At 45.8% G+C, this 18,202-nt stretch overlaps 1 protein-coding gene across 20 annotated transcripts in view; it reads right to left on the reverse strand.

Moving 5' to 3' along the window:
- Positions 1-554: 554 nt before the first annotated feature.
- The window catches only part of DNM1 (dynamin 1), a 129,376-nt gene continuing 111,728 nt past the window's right edge, over positions 555-18,202 (reverse strand). For 7 of the 20 annotated variants that reach the window (XM_082208867.1, XM_082208874.1, XM_082208872.1 and 4 more), the window contains 3 exons: positions 17,944-18,185; positions 17,060-17,278; positions 555-2,572 (listed from right to left, as the gene is read on the reverse strand). In XM_082208867.1, coding sequence (XP_082064993.1) covers positions 2,500-2,572; positions 17,060-17,278; positions 17,944-18,185 — 534 coding nt within the window. In that variant the 3' untranslated portion in view covers positions 555-2,499. Of the gene's footprint in view, positions 2,573-8,605; positions 8,643-15,944; positions 15,999-17,059; positions 17,279-17,943; positions 18,186-18,202 lie in introns of all 20 variants that reach the window. The other 13 variants (XM_082208865.1, XM_082208870.1, XM_082208875.1 and 10 more) reach the window with 8 other exon arrangements.

Below are 18,202 nucleotides of genomic sequence, written 5' to 3' on the forward strand. Positions count from 1 at the left end.
AAGTTACAGGGAACTAGGCAGAGGGCCTTCCTGGTAGTGGCACCCACCCTGTAGAACACCCTCCCATCAGATGTCAAGGAGATAAATAACCCTACAACTTTTTGAAGACATCTAAAGGCAGCCCTATACAGGGAAGTGTTTAATGTTTGATTATGCTTTTATATTTATTGGAAGCCACCTAGAGTGGGCAGGGTACTACTACTACAACTAATAATAATAATAATAATAATGTGTTGGCTGCCAAAATCACCTGCCAAGGAAAACAGCTGAGTTTTTCTTTTTTAAGAACCGTGGAATCTACTCCAATTAAAGTTGTTTGGAGTTTTTGTATAGAACCTTTTCTTGGTATGTGTAAATAATACCCCAGTGAGATGCTGCACTTTCAGTGGATGGTGATGCTTCCTTTTAAAAACCCCATACAGAAGATGTGTGTGTGTGTGTAACCGTAAAACCAGGACATCAACCTATTGCTCCTGACACTGCCATCATGTGCGCAGCTCTCCATTTGTCTTGCCACAAATAACTTGACAGCATTAAGTATAAGAGCCTGGAAGCACTGAGAGAGTGTTTTATTCTAGACATGGAGTACTCGGTTATACAGAAATAATAGTTTATTTTTCAGCCAATAAACAAGAGTTGACAGATCACAGACAGCATCACAGATACTAGCAGCACTGCGAAGATTCACCACAATTTTGGGGCAACAATAACCCAACCATGTACAGCAGGGAGTTGACAATCTCAGACTTCTGGGTGTGGGTTGTATTTTGTTGGGTGCACATGTGTACATTATATATAATCTCCTTACTCAAGTATTTGCTAAACTCAAACATCAGAAGCATTAAAGGCTTAAAACATCTGGACACCATATATATTTAGATCTTTATATTTATAGATATTTATAGATATTTATATAACAGTAAAGATATGTTTCTCATTACTACAATATAGCTCATTTTTTTGTTTAAATTCCTTTAAAGCAACTGGGAGGAAGAAAAGCCAGTTTCACTAGAGTCACATCTGATATGTGCAAGCCACAAGCTACAACAGAACAAAGCTGTGTTTTTAACATGTGCGTTGGACCATTCCAGGACAGAACAGCTAAGAGGCAGATAAAGGATGGATCTCAAGAAGGGATCAGGGTTACATGTCAAATGGTGGTTTTGGACTCTCCGGGCGGGAGGGACTAGCTTTGCCAGGGCGGCTGGAATTCAAGGAAAGAGAGACAAGAACACAAAAGAAAAAACAAGGGGGGAGAGAGAGAGGGAGAGGGACAAAAATGTAAAACAACAGTTAAAATATGGAAAGGATTGGACATCAGAAGTTGACGTCGAGGATCTTCAACAGAAAATTAAAAGTAACAGCACTGGGGTAAAAGGAACAAAAATTGTAAGTGGGGATGGCTGAAATTTTCCAAGGAGGATGTCTAAAGCTGGCTTTCAAAAAGACAGGATGTTGCAGATCTTTTCCCCCACCCCACGTTAAATATTTCTATATTTACCCCTCAACATATACATAAAGAAGCCAGAGAAGAGGATGTCAAGACTAGCAGTTACACACATTTCCCCCCACATTACATATTTGTACCATCAGCATGCAAGAAGTGAAGGTTGGAAGAATCAACAGAATCGTCATGACATCAAACGAGTAGTGTTTTTGTTTGTTTGTCTGAAGCAATGGTAGTTGCACTAAAACACACAGCCCACTCCTGGAAATATTAGATAGTCCATTTCTGTGGAGAGGAAGGCTATCAACCTCTCTCCTGCTTTGTGGAAAGTCAGTTGTAAGTGGTAATACAAGCCAGCTGCCTGGAAATACCAGCCTCTCTTAACCTTCCTTTGCTACTTCAAAAAACGGAGGGTAGCACATTGTGTTGGTTCCTTCCACCTCGAGATAGTGAGAGAATTCTTGGTCTGCAAGACGGCATTATTCAGTAAGCCCTCCACAACTGCTCTCCTGTCCCCAGCTTGAGAGAAGGCTGTGTCAACTGTTCCCTAAAGTTTGCACTTTGACTCTCAAACCCACATACCAGAAGTTACCAAGAATGTTAAAACGTTTTTGTTAACATTTATCTTCATGTGTTAGCCTCTTCCAGAATTTTCATCTTAACTACAGTAGGGAGGGGGGAATTGTTACGTAGCTATAGATTAGAGCTAGAGGCTACAGCTAACCAACGCAGGCAGGATGCTATGCGCAGACCAGGCAGGTTGTCCACAACTGCCATTTTGGTGCACAGCAATGCTCCTGTAAAAACAATGCTCCAAAGATCTTATGTCCTTCCAAGTTCCCCATGCCACTGAACTAGGACTACTCTACGCTCACAAAGCAATACAGGATGCACGAGAGAAGACGAAGAAGAGCTCAATCACTAACGAGCATTTTACGACATGGGGGAAGGAGGGGAGTGAAGGTGCCTGTGGGAGGAACAAGGGGTTGGGTTGCTGGGGCGGGGAGAACCCCGGGCACAGAACTTGTTGCCAGCTTTCTACAGGCCTCGGGTTATAAATCTAAGAGGGACGGTTCAGCTGGTCGGATTATGGTGGGTCGAGTAGGTGAGGCAGGGCCCTTCCGGCTGTGAGAGCAGAGAGAAGAAGAGAAAGAAAGACGAGAAGAGAACACACACACAGAGGTTAGCCATGGCGGTCAGTCACAATCCCTACATGCTTCTCCACCTCATCCAGACCAGGACCTTGGCCTTCACATAGACCAGAGAGGGCAATGCTGTTATTCACAGCCTTTTAAAAATGGATCAATTTCACTGTTGCTGCTTTAAAAAGGAAGACTAGAAACCACCCTTGACACAGATCTATGAAATCCCCATGGATTACTGGTGTTCACTTAGAATCTCACTGAAGGATCTCTAGAAACCAGAGTCCAATTTCCAGAAAGGAGGTCCTGGTACCCAGGTAAGTGTTGAGAAGCATGCAGCACAACCTTTGTGATGCTACTATACCAAGCGAGTGAGGAGCAATGTTACACAGAATGGGTGGTGTCCTCTGGGAGGTGCTGTTTCAGAAGTTGCCGGCCAGTCTGGATCAGGCACCCCCTGCTCTGAGAGTAAAGGGCACCTTTTTGAGCTTGACCACTAGCTGAGTCCAGCTTTTTCAAACACTTCTTTATAACCCTAGAACAAATTTAGTCAGAAATTAGGTTGCAGCATGCCTCCCTCCACCCTCCTCCAATTGACAACTCCCAGACTTTTTGAACCTCTCCAGCAACAACCAAGGGCTGCTTCATACTGTCAGACTGGTGTGGTCAGAGGTTGGCTTTGAGCTGCTGGATGCTGAAGGTGGAGCACCTCTTAGGTATGTCCTTCAGCTCTAGTAACGGCTTCACCCTTGTTTATGTCACCCCAAACTGCTTCAGCATGAGACAGGCAGGTGCCAGCCTCTGCCAATTTCCATGTGATGTTAGCTTGTTTTTTATTTTATTGCTGCCTGTTTTAATTCATGCTTTTTAATTTTGTTACTATCTTATTATATTTGTTTTATTTTTATTGTGTGAACTGCCTTGAGAAAAGATTGAAGTGTGGCTTAATTTTTGCAAAGCAAATTCATATCCTGGTGCATCCATTTTTAGGTGCTGTAAACCTTGGCAGCACTCATTTTTCCAGTGCTGATTCACTTCCGGGAACTTACCTTAAGTTACTGGATAGTCTCAGTATTATAGGCAAGTCTGCCACATAACCCTTCTGATGGTGGGGGTGGGGTGGTGGGGATTGCCACTGTGTATGGATGTCACGAGGCTTGATCAGGTTGGGTGTCTGGGAACAGATTGGGAGTATCCCAGAGAGGGGCTCTCCATCTCCATGGCCATAGCCCAGTCTAGGATAAACATATCTGTGGGCTCTTGCACAATAAATATAACTAACAGAGAAGTTAAATTATCTGTGTGACAGTCCTACATGCATGTAAACCACTGTGAGCAGAAGTTGTCACCAGGGCTTGCCCTTTACCATGGAAGAGTTTGCTTTGGTCTACCATTTTCCTCTCTCAAACCTACATTTGTATCCCCCCCCCCCGCTTAATGAGCTCCAACCAGAACAAGGCTCTATTTTGTAGTGATCTAAAGTCAGCACTGCCTTGAGGATGCAGAGCTTCCCAGCATGTGTACTGTGTGGCTATTTAGAGGTGTGAAGGATCATAACGCATCATGCTCCACGCACAAAAGCATTTGCTACATAGGAGTTGCATAGGAACTTTGTAATGCACGAAGGCTGCAAATGCAGCTCTTCTCTCAAAACCGGAAGGGAAATGATTGTTTGTGACTTCCTTGGTGCTCTTTGTAAAATCCAGGCTCTGGGCAGGCAAAGTTTCCCAACAGCGAGTCCCAGAAGGATGAACGGGCAACAGCCAAGCCTCCTCAAAAAGACCAGCTCCTGCAACCAAACAGCCTGGCAAGAACTGAATGGCAACCTCTGAGCTGCTGTTGAGGAGGGCTGGCAGGAAGCAGGAAAGAGATGATGTTCTGGAAGCAAGTCAGTTACTGCAAAACTGCCGTGATGATGGAACACCGAGTTACAGTCTCCCTGAGCTGCATGGTATACCTCTCACACTCCACAGCTACAGGTTCACTGGGGATGATACAGAGATGTGCCAGGGAGAAATCACCATCTCCACCTGAACGCCACTGCTCTCCGCTCACTCTCTTCCTCCACACCAATGGCCTTGATCAAACTTAGAAGGGCAGGGGCTGAAGTCTTACTATCATTGAAGGCAGGAAATGCTGTACTTACGCCTCTGTCCAAAACAGGCCTTGAAAATTCATTCTAGTATTACGTAAGGATAATGCATCTACAATTAATTTTAGCACAACAAAGATCATGGTCTTTTCTAGATGCAGATTTATAAGTAAGAGGAGAATAGGTGGTTGGCGTATAGACACAAATCAAGAAGTTTAGATACTTGGGGCATTATGTTTTCCTCCACTCTTTCTTGGACTACCCCCATACAGATGGGCGGTAGAAGCTGCTCAGAGTACAATGAAGTGGGACTCCATTTTTTCTAGAGTAAGGGAGCACAATTTATCCCTGCTGCCGTGAAAGTATATAAGGCTAACATCTTGTCTCAGCTGCTGTATGTCGTTCCGATATGGATTCAGGAATTTAGTTCAACAGTTGAGAGTGTTCTTTCGAACTTTTTGCATCCCTTTTTTGGAATCCCATAGTGAGTGCTAACCACTAGTCAATGGCCAGAGATGGGCCTTGCATCTATAGAATAGAAACAAGGCCAGATTTAACTGCCTCCATTCTGCAACAGACTACTTTGCCCCCTTGCGAATAAACACCCCAGAAGGACACAGGAATGGCACCTGGAATATTTCTTGGCTGATACAAAATAATAACAACAGAATTAGTGGCCAGGTTCCTGTTCTAGGCTCAAAGGTCTCGTAAGAAGATTCATGCTAATTTCCATTTGTATCCCATGCTTTTATCTTTTGTAATCGTATGTTAAGTAAGTGTATGTTTTAATGCTCATGGCGTTTATTCTGTGTATACTCTGTCTTAGTAGGTCTGTGACAATATAAAAAATGATTGATTAATTAAATTTACAGGAGATACTCCTCACAATGGGACATTTTTCAAGATTTTACATTCATGTACAAAGACAAGTATGTACAAAACGTTTTCTATCTCTGCCTCTTTCATGTGACTGCAATTCCACAGCTTGCTGCCTTTGCCCACCCCTTTGGTCACACACATCTTATTCCTTAACAACACGTTCATAATGCAGTCTTTCCCTTCCAGAATTCTGGGTGCTGTAGTTTGTTATGGTTTGCTGGGAACTGAAACTACAGTGCCCAGAATTCTGGAAGGGAAAGACTGCACTACAAATATGCTTAAAAGCTGTAGTGTGTACACAGCGTCAGCCTCTCAGGTCACAAATAACAATAAAACAGATTTTCTAGCTCAGTGTGATTTATTATACTGCCAAATTGCTCCTGCTTCACTGCTCCCCTGGCAACAAACAACCCCCAGGACAGGGGGCTTCCTAACTGGAGCTTGCTAGGGAGCAAGAAAACATCGTCCCTGCTTTGGATATACCAAAAGCCAAGGCTTTTTCCCTTCTCTCTCATTACTGCTGTGGAACAGGCTGTATGAGCCACTCAGAACACTGGTTTGCTGTGCCAGAAAGGCACCTGTCACCTGGCCCAGGCCACACCATTTTTATAATCACACTTCAAAAAACAAAACCAATTTGTCTGGTCCTCATGTTTATGAAGAGGAAAAAAACCCTTTTGCTTGTGTAACTATTCTTGCACGCACACGCAAACATGCACACGAAGCAGGCGAGGGGAACTGAATTACTGAATGTGTAATAAATCCTGTGAATCTAAGTAGAGTTGTGTAATGCATATTATTATTATCTCTGTTACTCTTAGAACCTGTCTTTCTCAGCTGCAGAATCTGCAATTGGGTTTCTTTACTGCCCACCGGGCCCTATTAATACTCAATTCCTCATTGCCGAAGTATCTCTTTTGCTGCCCTACCTTTTGCTGTGAATTCTCTTCCTACCTTAACTGGAAACCCCAAAGAAAATAATGCTTGCAAAGGCCCTTCTTTGGTGTTCAACAAATATGCTGCTGCAAAGTTTTGGAAGAGAGAAAGGAAAATAGAAGCAGAGAAGGCAAGAAAGGCTTAGAAAAGCTCTCTTGTTGCAGTGAAGAAAAAAATGGGTACAGGGGTCAGAAGGTGGAATAAAGTTTACAGCACGAAGTTCAAATGAGATGCTTGGCTCCTTCAGTCTTTTCACATTTACAAGTTCAACGTGGAACAAGCTGACTAAATCTCAAGGCAGTAGGGGTGTAATGGTTAGAGTGCCGCACTTAAGACTAGGGAGACTTGGGCTCAAATCCCCATTCAGTCACAAAGCTTTCTGAGCCAGTCGCTGTCACACAACCAAACTTTATCTTGTGAAGATAAAGGCAGGGAACTATGTACATTATCCTGAACATCTTATAGAATGGGAGGGATAAAGTGAAATTAGGTATCTAGATAGATCAAAGAACTTACTGAGACTTGGTCACCTTGTTAAGGAACAAATAAGGCAGCGTTCCATGGCAGGGGTGTGGCCATGAAATTTGTGCATCCCTGAGTGTCAGTGTGTGAGGCTTGCGAGTCACACCACACCAAATAAAACAGTACCAAGGGATATGGAACCAGAATCCCAAAGGGGTTAAGTTTAAGCACATTCAGTGGGAAGTTTGAGACCCAGCAACTTTTATTGCAAGCTGCTGTGTTTCACAAGGAGGGTGCTGTGTGCCAGTGGTGGGGGTTTGGGGTGGGGTTGGGATGTTTCTTAAGTCACAGAGCTTGGAATGAACTAGTCCAGCGGAACAAAGTTCACTCAACTGGTTCACAAACCTCTGGACTACACCTGAAAGTAGTTCCCATAATTGTTGGGTGAAATAAAGGTGAATTCAAGTTCATTTTGGGATAGAATTTTGAATGATTTTGGGGTCTTCCATGTCCATTCCCTCCTGGACTAGCTTTCATTTTTTAAAAAAGTAAATCAAACAGGAAGTTAGTAAGCAAAACATTGATGCAATGTCCTAAGGCTTGTTAGGCAGATACTGTGCTCTGGTGTTGCTGAGTATGTTGTGTCACTTAATCACTGTTGCTAAGCTCTCAGAAGGAAGGGATGTGAGGTATCTCCTATATCCTGCTGAAGAGAGTCATTCTTCCAACAGGAGCAGCTTGCTGTGAGAAGTTACAGGAATAAAGCAGATGATGCCTTGTGCCTTTAACAACTGTGTGGGTGGCACAACTTAAACAGGGCAAGCCTTTTCTAGGTGTAGATGCATGGCGTCGGGGAATTATTAAATGATTTGTTTCAAACCCAGCGGAAGAGAGCTGGGAAGTCTTCGTGGTTTGCAAGGAGACCCTACCCAGAGACCCAAGCGGATGTCAGTGAGAGTGGAGAAAGCCCCCAAAAGACTTGGTCTTGCTCTGGTACCAGCCCAAGTGAAATGTACGGGATGAAAAAAAGCTCACCAGGGCCTAATTTCTCCTTCTGAATCTGAAGGGAAGCAATGCTAGGGACATAACTCGAGACATAGGGATGGGCATGAGGAACACAAGTTTTTTAAGCAGATGAAGGACCTTGGGTAGCAGAAGGTGATGGGAGAGGCCTCCCTCTTTTCCTGAGTCCAGTCAGAGGAGAGGATCCTGGGATGGAAGGACCAGTGGTCTGCTTTGGCCAATGTTTGTGGAAGAAAGCTTGGGGAGAAAAGACCCTTAATAATGGTGTAGCCTTCACAAACTCACTCTCTTCCTCCCTCCCTCTCAAAATCATGTTCCCAGCTGTCCAATTCTATGGGACTTAAGAGGACTATTAGGGATGGTGGCGGTGGGGAAATTATTTTCTTTTCACATAATTTAATTGCAGTAAAAAAATTCCCACCACATTTCCACTACAACGCTCTAACGAGCAGGAATTTGCAGGGCCTGCTTCTGAAGGCCAGGATATCTCTAAGAACTACCTAGGAGAGGCAGGTGGCAGGACAGGGGAATGGGAAGGCATGGCTGGGTGGGATAAGACTAACACTGAGTCATGCATCACTAGAGGCTGAGGGAGGCAGGGGTGAGTGGGAGTGAAGAACGTACCGTAGCTGCCAATCTTCAAGGGTCACTGATAGTGATTCTGAAAGACAACATGAGAGCAACATGGCTGTTCAGACAATTTGAGGCAAGAGGCCACGCAAGTCTGGAAAATGAGTCACACACTCGTGTGCACATGCACACGTGCGTGCACACAGATACTTGTGAAAAAGCACAATGACCAATACTGCATACATGTGCGAGGACAATGAAAGGAAGATGGAAATCTGCAGCTGCACCCACCCACCCACACAACCGCACACACAAGGATGTCTGCATCCTCGCATACCACAATTCCATTGCAAGGTACAAAACTCTGCCTGCACCAGCATGTACAACAGACACATACGACACACGCCAGGACACTTGCACCCCATGCACACTCACACAGCCACAACCATGCACATCTGTGCACGAGCCAACATTTTCAGCCACCCACAGATATGTGGCCGCTGGCACTTTAAGGGCAGTGGCACACAAAAGGACTGGCAGGCTGTGTACAAACTTACCTGCCTCCAGAAGTGAGTGCAGGGTATTCTTTCCTCCTGCCAGGGGCAGCCCTATCATTAGATAAAGTGAGGCAGCTGCCTTGGGCAGCAGATACTTGGGGGTGGGCGTGCACGTGCAGAGGTGTGGCGAAGGTGTTGGGGGACAGAGCTGAGCCTGCGCCCTTGGGTGCAGCAGAGGGCCTTGCTCTGGAACCCATGCTGGGGTACATGGTGTGTAAAAGGTATGAAATACTATAATATTTTGAATGTTTTAATGAGTCATATTTTTTTTTGTTTACCCCGTTTTATTGTTTTAGTCTGTTTGTAAACTACTCTGAGGTTTATCTGTTTCTTGTTTTTTACAATCAAGGTTGTATAAATTCTATGAATTAAAAATAATAAATAAGACTTAACTAGCAGCCTGACTGACTTTTATACACGGAGGGCAAATGGGGAGGGGGAGGGAGCCATCTGGTTCTTCACCAGAGGCAGCAAAATGTGCTGGATGCCTTGCCAAGCAGACTCCAGCATATAGTTCTGCCCCTCCCTCCACATTTCAGGGAGGCTTTTAAAAACCCACACCATTCCCCACCCCCCAGGTACCTAACTCACTTGTCTAGTTAAAATGTTGTTCGGGTGGCCGGGGACTGACTTTGGAAGTGCCACAAGAGTCAGCCAATCAGCACTTTGCACAGCCAGCTGGCTAAAGAGGAAAAGAGACATTCCAGGATTGGTACAAAGGACGGCCAATCAGCCCTCTGGCATCTACTGGAAACAGGCAAAACTGTTACTCCCAAACTGAATCCAGGTTGGAAGTCTGCACGTCTTTCCAAATAAGAGTGAATGCAGATCCACAGCCAGAATTGCATCGTTCAAGGTATGAATGTCTATTTGAAAGGTACACCTTCTGTGTCCCCCTGATGATCTTTGTATTTTAACTGCCATCGCCTTGATCACTGGCTGTGGCTGATGGGAGCTGGAGTCCATCAACATCTGAAGGGTCAGCTGTTCTTTTCCACAAAGTTTGCACCCCAGTATCTTGCTAGTGCAGGAAAACTGATTCCCTTGTCTTGCTCAGATGGGGTAATTCCTAGAAGACAGCTGTCTGGCAGCAATGCACTTCAGGAAGAATATAAGCCTTCTCCCACAAGTCACACATAAGGTGTTTTAAGGTACTTACAACGCAAATGACTTCCTTTCTCAATCAAACACAGAAGCTGCATTCTCACACATTCAGAACTAAGACTACTCACACACATGCCCAAACAGGGACTATTCTCATTATATTGTGTGAAAATTCCCCTTGCCAAAGCTGCCCTCTTCAGATTACTGGACCATCTCACTAAACCAGAGGTGGCTAGATTGAAGCCTCCCCCCCCCCCGGGTGCATACGGACTCCAACTCCCATCATTCCTGGCTGTTGGCCATGCTGGCTGAGGCTGATAGGAGTTGCAGTCCAGCAACAAGGTCACAGGTTCCCCCATCGCTGCACCAAACAGTTGTCAGGTGTAAGGTTATATTCAACAGCATCTTACACTTGGGTAACAACAAGGCCACAGCTTCAGGGCTACACAAGCAAACATATGCACCTCAGCCCTGCTCATAGACCTTGTAAATTAATTTGTTAAAAAGACCTTTACAGTGCAATTCTACACATACCTACTTAGAAGTATTTCACTGGTGCATACTCCCAGGTAAGTGGGTATAGGATTGCAGCCTTAACCTACTATCTGTCCCCAGTTAACATTCTAAACATATGCAAGCACTTATAAAAACTGCAAACAGCAAATGCCATCTTTAAAAATATATGCCTCCCCTTTCTCTCTATCTTGTAGGACTAACTCTTCTAAGATGATGTCCGCAACAACCTATGGATCATCTAAAATTATAAAGAGGGGATGTTTCTTGCTTCAGAAACAATATGTAAATTTATGTGCACTTAATCAACAAATAACCAATTCAAAAGTCCCATGTCTTATTAGAATTCATTTCTTTAGGTTGCAGCCTTAATAATAATTATTACGTGTGCTCAACCTTTTACCACCTGGCATTTGTATAAATATTGATCTACCCCAAAATACTCCACACAGAAAACAAGGTGCAGGCTTTACACTCTTGTGCACAGGCTTTCTCTCTCATGCACACATTTCAAAGAAAGCAAACAAAGATTTGATACCCATTGATGAAGTGCACGCACGCACACACACACACACACACACAAACGTGTGTAGCTCAAAGGCTGAAATGCTGGGCCCCCCTTCAGTATTCCCCGCGCAATGTGGGAAGGCCAAATTTGTGTTAAAAGAAGAAAAACAAAGAAGAAGAAGAAACAGAACAGCAACAAATGAAGATGGTTGTCTGTTCACTTGTGGCCAGCAAACTCAAGCCCAACTGCCAACGTGAACTCTCTTATTCTATATACAAGAGATGGAGCAAGGAGGACTGACTTGCCATCTGTGGGCTGTTGACCAACGGAGTAGGAGTGGGCCAACGACGGAGTGTAATAAAAGAGTTGGGAGGGGAGAGAAAGAGGGAGAGAGAATCTGGAAACACTTGGAGATCATTTGAGCTGAGCCACTCAAGTATTATCAGCACCTCAGCACCTTAAAGACTAACAAATATTGCTGTAGCATAAATATTTGTGGACATTTGAGTCCCCTTGTGGTCCAGAAAAAGTTTGTGTTAGGTCTCTAATGTATTATAAGACTGTCTTTAAAATGCAACAGCCTAACAGGTCTACTTTCCTGGACGCTGTCAAAATTTCATACCGTATATATCTTTTTCTGAGACATGAATGGTTGCAGAGGCGTAGCAAGGTCAGCTGGTACTTGGTGTGAAAATTTTTTTGTCACCCCCCCCCCACATGGCAATTTCTAGAGAGGGCACCCCAAAATTGTTGAGCTGTTTTTAGGGTACCCCAAAGTGGGTGACCCACCCCAAAGTGGGTGTCTGGCACCCACCCCCAAAGGGATGACTTTTAGGGAGGGTTGGCCACGAAACTGATATGCCAGCCAATATCATGAAAATCTGACCACCGATTGCATAAAACCGCCCGCAAGTGCCACATGCCAGAAGGTGCCAGGCTGATTGCCGGGCATATTTGCGTTATCAGCAGGTGGATTTTCACGATGAAATCCGTCCGCCGGGAGTGCGAGCACCACCACGCCGATCCACCCAGGGGGATTTTGTCACACAAACCAGCATGACACCAAAGGAGGGCCAAAAGATATATTTGCGACGCCCCTGAATGGTTGTATCCAATGTATCCTAAAGCATCTAAATGATCTACACTTGCTCCTGGTACATTTCCAGGCACAATTCAGAGTGTTGGTGCTGACCTGTAGAGCCCAAAATGGCCTCAACCCAGTACACCTGAAGGAGCGTTTCCACTCCATCATTCAGTCTAGCGCCGAGGACCTTCAGGCAGTTCCCTCCCTGCGAGAAGTGAAGTTACAGGGAACCAGGAAGAGGGCCTTCTCGGTAGTGGCGCCCTCCCTGTGGAACGTCTTCCGATCCGATGTCAAGGAAATAAACAACTATCTGACTTTTCGAAGACATCTGCAGGCAGCCCTGTATATAGAAGTTTTTAATGTTTGATGTTTTCTTGTGTTTTTAATATTCTGTTGGGAGCTGCCCAGAGTGGTTGGGGCAACCCAGCCAAATGGGTGGGGTACAAATAAAAAAAGTTACTGTATTTACTCAAGTCTAATGCACCATCAAATTTTATGTGCACCTCAATGTTTAGAACGTTGAAAGTAAAAAAAGTATTTGCTGGCAAATGTAAATGTGCCGTCGAATCTAATGCACACCTTAATTTTTACAACATAATTTGGCCAAGAAGGTAAGCATTAGATTCAAGTAAATATGGTATTATTGGTCCTACTCAAAACAGACCCATTGAAACTGATGGGCAGGACTAACTTAGGTTCACTGTTTTAAATGGGCTTGCTCTGAGTAGGACTTCACTGGATACAACCTGATCTGACTGGTCACTTTCATGTTTCAGCTGAACAATGCAAACAACAAGCTCCCACCCCCTTCCTTGACCCACCCAGTTCTGGCAGCCCCTAGACATTTTGCCAGAGGTTCAGGAAGAGTCATGCAGGCAAAACCCACTTCTGTGCAATTGTGGAAATCCCCCCCCCTAAGGCAGGCTTCCTCAACCTTGGCCCTCCAGATGTTTTGAGACTACAGTTCCCATCATCCCTGAACAATGGTCCTGCTAGCTAGGGATCATGGGAGTTGTAGGCCAAAAAAATATCTGGAGGGCCGAGGTTGAGGACGCCTGCTCTAAGTCATGGGCATAGCCAGGATTTATTGGGGAGGGCAGGCTTTATGTTGGGGGGGGGAATGTTATCTGCAACGCAATTAGTTATTTTTATTTATTTACTTGATTTTTTGAGGGCAGCTGCCCCCCCCCCCTACGCCCATGCTCTAAGTGTCCACAAAACAGCTTCTGATGATATTAAAAGGTGAAGCATTTCAGGGCAAGGAAGGAATAGGGACCCCAGAAGGAAGCTGACTGGGTCACAATGTCTCCCATTCGCTGCCAGATGGACAGGCGATCAGAGGTGTGGTTCTTAGGAGTCAGGTGTGTGCAAACACACACACACTTTCCTTACACTATTCTTTGCTGCAGCCTGGCAGTGCCCCTAGGCCCAGAAACCAAACATTTACAAGGGGGAAATGTGGCGTTGTGTAGGAGATAAAAGTCAGAGAGGAGATGAAGTAGAGAGCAAAACCTCATTCATTTCAGCCTGCCTGTATATAGAATATATAATCCATGAGGATGAGAGAGAGAGAGAGAGAGAGAGAGAGCGCATGGCAATGGAGAAATGTGTTGGGGAGACGGGGAGAACTGCACACAGAGGTAAAGCAGCAGAAAGCAAAGCAGATTAGAACTGAATTCAAAAAAAGGAAAAGGAAGAAGAAAATGGCAGAGAGAAGCAAGGAGAGAGAGAAGCAAGAACAGTCAACAATACAGACAGCAGCAGCAGCAGCACATGGTAACAGGCCCTGGCCAAAGGATGCTGTAAACAAGGAACTGGGCCTGCGGAGAAGACCCTGCGCATCTAGAAAGCAGGTGGGTATAACTAACCATTTGCATGCCAAAGTGTTGCTTTTTCTTCATTATTATTATTATTGTAACCAACACATAAGCCAGTGTCCTGCACCTTCTCCAGGCTCGTCCATGCCTGATCCTAATCTAGATCTGTGGTGTGTTTGCAGAGCAAATATCTGGTTGGAACAAGGCCCCACTCAGCCAGGCAAGGTCATTATCAGCAAGCACCGTCCTGTACCCAAGTGGCCGTCGGAGGCAGTGACCAGTCTATAAACCCTTACAATCAGATATCAATATGAGAGACAGGCCCTCCCCAGAAAGGGTGCCTTCTCACGCACAGCAGCACCCATGAACTTACACAGCAAATTGTCACAGACAGCGAAGTCCTTAAGGATATGCTGCAGCTGCACGTGTCAGCTCTTTTTATGGCACACTCACAGGCACCCACAAACCTCTGGGTGAGCGATGCCCGCATGAGAGCAGCAGGCAGAAAGTGTGGAGGTTTCCTCTCGGCACTGCAAAGCTGAGATTTCCCTCTGGACTTACCTCTGACTCCATCCTGTAACAAGTATGCCCACACAAGTAAGAGTGGTACAGCTGAACAGCCCAGAGCTGGGATTGGGGAAATTATAATTTTCTAGGTTTTGTGCTTTACTTCAAACGATAATGTGAAGGTACAGCAAATGGAACCTGGTGGGTTGCCTGAATCATCAAGCAGAACAAACACAGCTAAATCTTGCATTGCCACTGGCGAAGGGGCAGCATCTCCTACACAAAAGGGCAGGGAGCTGGCTTAAGGGGCCCAAGGCAGGCTACATGCAGTTTTCCTGACACCTGAGGAATCCACCTCACTCTGCCTCATGGCAGAGTGTATCTGCACCACAGACTTAAACTGGTTAAATAGCCATTCCTTCTTCCGAGGAAACTGCCCTGGGACATATAGTTGAGGAGGTGGGTGATGGGGAAATCCCCAGCAGAGTATTCTCAGCAAACTGCAACTCCTGAGATTTGTTAAAACCAATTTTGCTCAGTTTGTAGGTCAGGTGAATTGCTAATGACTTAAGTCTTCTCACTGTTCAAGGGGTGCAAAAAAACAGGAGCATAGTAAAAGTTAATGTGATCAAACAGCCTCATGTTCAGTGACAGAAAAGTCCTGATCCATGTTTTCAACTGAGGTCAAGGGCTTTGCCAGGAAATTCTGCTAATTAAGAGGATAAGGCAAGTCCCAGCCAACTCCTTTAAGACACCCTGAGCAGCCTTTCTCAGTAGGAAGCAACACTGAAACAAAAGCTTTATCGACAATCTTCCCACAGCAGTTTCTCAAGTTCAGCTATTTGAAATGAAGCATTTATACCTAGTTCCCTACTCACACATAAAAAAACCCCCAATACCAGCTCTGGACAGCTACTTGCTATTTAAACAAACAAACAAACAAACAATGAACAAACAAATAAATAAAAGACAGCCTTCTTTTGCTTAAGATCAGCAGTTAAATATCAGCAACAAAACTCTTCCCAAATGTTTCTGTATCATTTGCAAAACAAAGTATTTCCAGACACACAAAACCACGTGCAGCAGCCTGGTCTTTTACATGTCTGTTTGTTAATCAAGGCCCACCGCATTCCACAGGTCATGCTCCCATTGTATGACTTAGCAGTGCAAGTCTCCCAACCATATTTACCCAGAAGTAAGTCTTATTGAAGTCAATGGGGCTTACTCCCAGGCAGTGGGTCAGGACTGCAGCCTAAGTTCTTGGTAAACATGCATAGAATTATGCGTATTTACTTGGGAGTACCTCCACCGAACTCGTTTGTGGACTGATCTTCACGTAAAAGTCCGTGGTGCTGTTCTATAGGAAACAAGTTTTGCTATCATTCTCAGTTGTAGTCTTCTGCATGCCAGGTCCAAAGTGCAACATCTTATTCTGGCTAAACTTTCTTCATGTTATAGAAAGAGAAGTTGGCAGAACCATGTTTCCCCCAGGGAGGACCTGGTTGCTCTGGCTGGAGTGGGGGGTCTGTTTCTATGGGGCTCTCTACCTTGGAAATTCATCACAAAGGGGGTGAAATACAGTTCTCCTCCTCAATCAATAATATAACACTTTCTTTCTTGCAAGAACCACTGGACAGGTGGGGTGGTGTCACACAAGAAAGCCCTAAGACTCTAGACTGAAGTGACTTCCTACTCTGACTGAAAGCCCTGCATCAGAAAAGGATAGAAAATGCTTAGTAAGAAATTCTCTAGAATTCTCTCACTTACATCTTGCGCTCCCAGGCGTTCAAAGGTCTGGGGGCAGTAGCTCATGAGACAGATTTACATGAAATCTGCATAAGTAGTTCCTGTTTGTACTGAACTTGGCCTCTCCTAAATTTCGGAACGTGCTTCCTTATAACCATGCCCACATTTCCCTGGCTGCCAGGATGGACAACCTAAGCAAAGTTTTAAAAATGGTGGAAGAAGGTGATTTGAGGCCCACTATAGGAGCCAGGACTGTCCTAGGCTTTCTCCCTAACGAGGCCCTTGCACCTAGCCATTATGACAGATCTTCTTCAACACCAGCACACCACTCCAGGCAGTGCTGCTGCCTCCAGTGATCTCCCAAACCACCTTTTCCTCAGATCCACCAAAGGATAAAAAAAGATCCCAATATCTTCTCCCAAAGGGAAGCTCAGCATGCAAAGAATGAGCAGGTTCTCATGAGCAGCAGTTGGGGAATCCAGTTACTACCTTGAGCACCGGGAGAGGCCCTTAATGGCACAACCCTAAGCATATTTACTCTGGAGGAATCCTCGCTGTGTTCAATGGGCCTGACTCCCTGGGAAGTGGGCTGAGGTTCATGAGGTTCTAGTGCGGCTGGTGGCCGGAGGCTGTTTTCCCCTTCCCGCCCACCCACTGCACAGCCAGACTTACCTGGGGACACCGGGAGGTGCACGGTTGGGCCGAGATGGAACCTGAGGGGGAGGCCCAAAAGGATCAGGGGAGGCCCCAGGCCTAGAGGGCACAGGAGGAGCACCACCCAGAGTGGGACCACCAGCAGGCGGTGGTCCAGGAGCCGGGCCTCGCGATCCAGGTCTGGCTGGGGGCACTGCAGGAGCTCTCCTCTGGGGTGTAGGGCTGGATGTGGGAGACCTATTGAACAGATAGAGGGTTTCACTGCCGCGGCAAAGTGCTCTGGCACATTTAAAGAACCCTTCAGGCTAGAGACAAAACCACTTTCAAGGGAGATGGCAGCATTTTGAGGGAGGGAGGCACCCATGCTTTTGGTGAATATGTCTTTTGCCTCATGGTCTCTTGCCAAGTAGGTGCAAATCCTGCAGTAGTGTTTACAGGATTTGCAACACTACCACAGCCTACTTGTTTACCTGAGGCAAAGGTGTGAGGATCGTGTACACACCATGTGCAGCAATCCCTCCTAGGGATCTCTTCGGGGGCCCCAATAAAATATTTGAAGGGGCTGAGCCCCACAAAGTGGATGAACATTGCCATTCAAATCGTGTGTGTACAGAATGTCTTGTGATCAATTGTGCGGGACGGGGCTTACCTCCCTTCCCCATTTTATTCAAGTTGGCGCCCCTGGCCGCCATCCACCTCCATCCTCCACAAGCCTTTTGTGCGCTGGGTGAGCACCAAGGTCCCAGCGACCCCTGCGATGCTTTGTGAGCACAAATGTGGCTGCTTTGCTGAGCTGCAATGCTCCAGCGCCCAAGCTTCCCATTCCAGGAGTGGGGCCCACCTAAGTTGCTAAAAGAGGCCTCAGGAAGGTCTGCAGGGGCCTCCCCCTGAGCCTCGGGTACCTGCGTCCGGACGGTATGTTCTGCACCTGCAGCCAGGAGTCGTCCACCGGCGGAGGCAAGGGAGTGCTGATGGTGGTGGTGTTGATGTCCCCGATGATGTGGTGTGCCTCCTTCAAGGCATGGTACATGCGCAGCATCTCGTCGCGCCGCTGGGCTTGCTCGGCTGATTCTTCCATCAGTGTGTTTTGGTCTCCACAGGAATACAGGTTTGCCAGCAGCTCCGAGTGGATAAAGTCCTTTGTCTACCAAAGGGGGAAAC

Source organism: Podarcis vaucheri (genome assembly GCF_965113315.1).
Source record: "Podarcis vaucheri genome assembly, chromosome: Z".
NCBI classification, from domain to species: Eukaryota; Metazoa; Chordata; class Lepidosauria; order Squamata; family Lacertidae; genus Podarcis; species Podarcis vaucheri.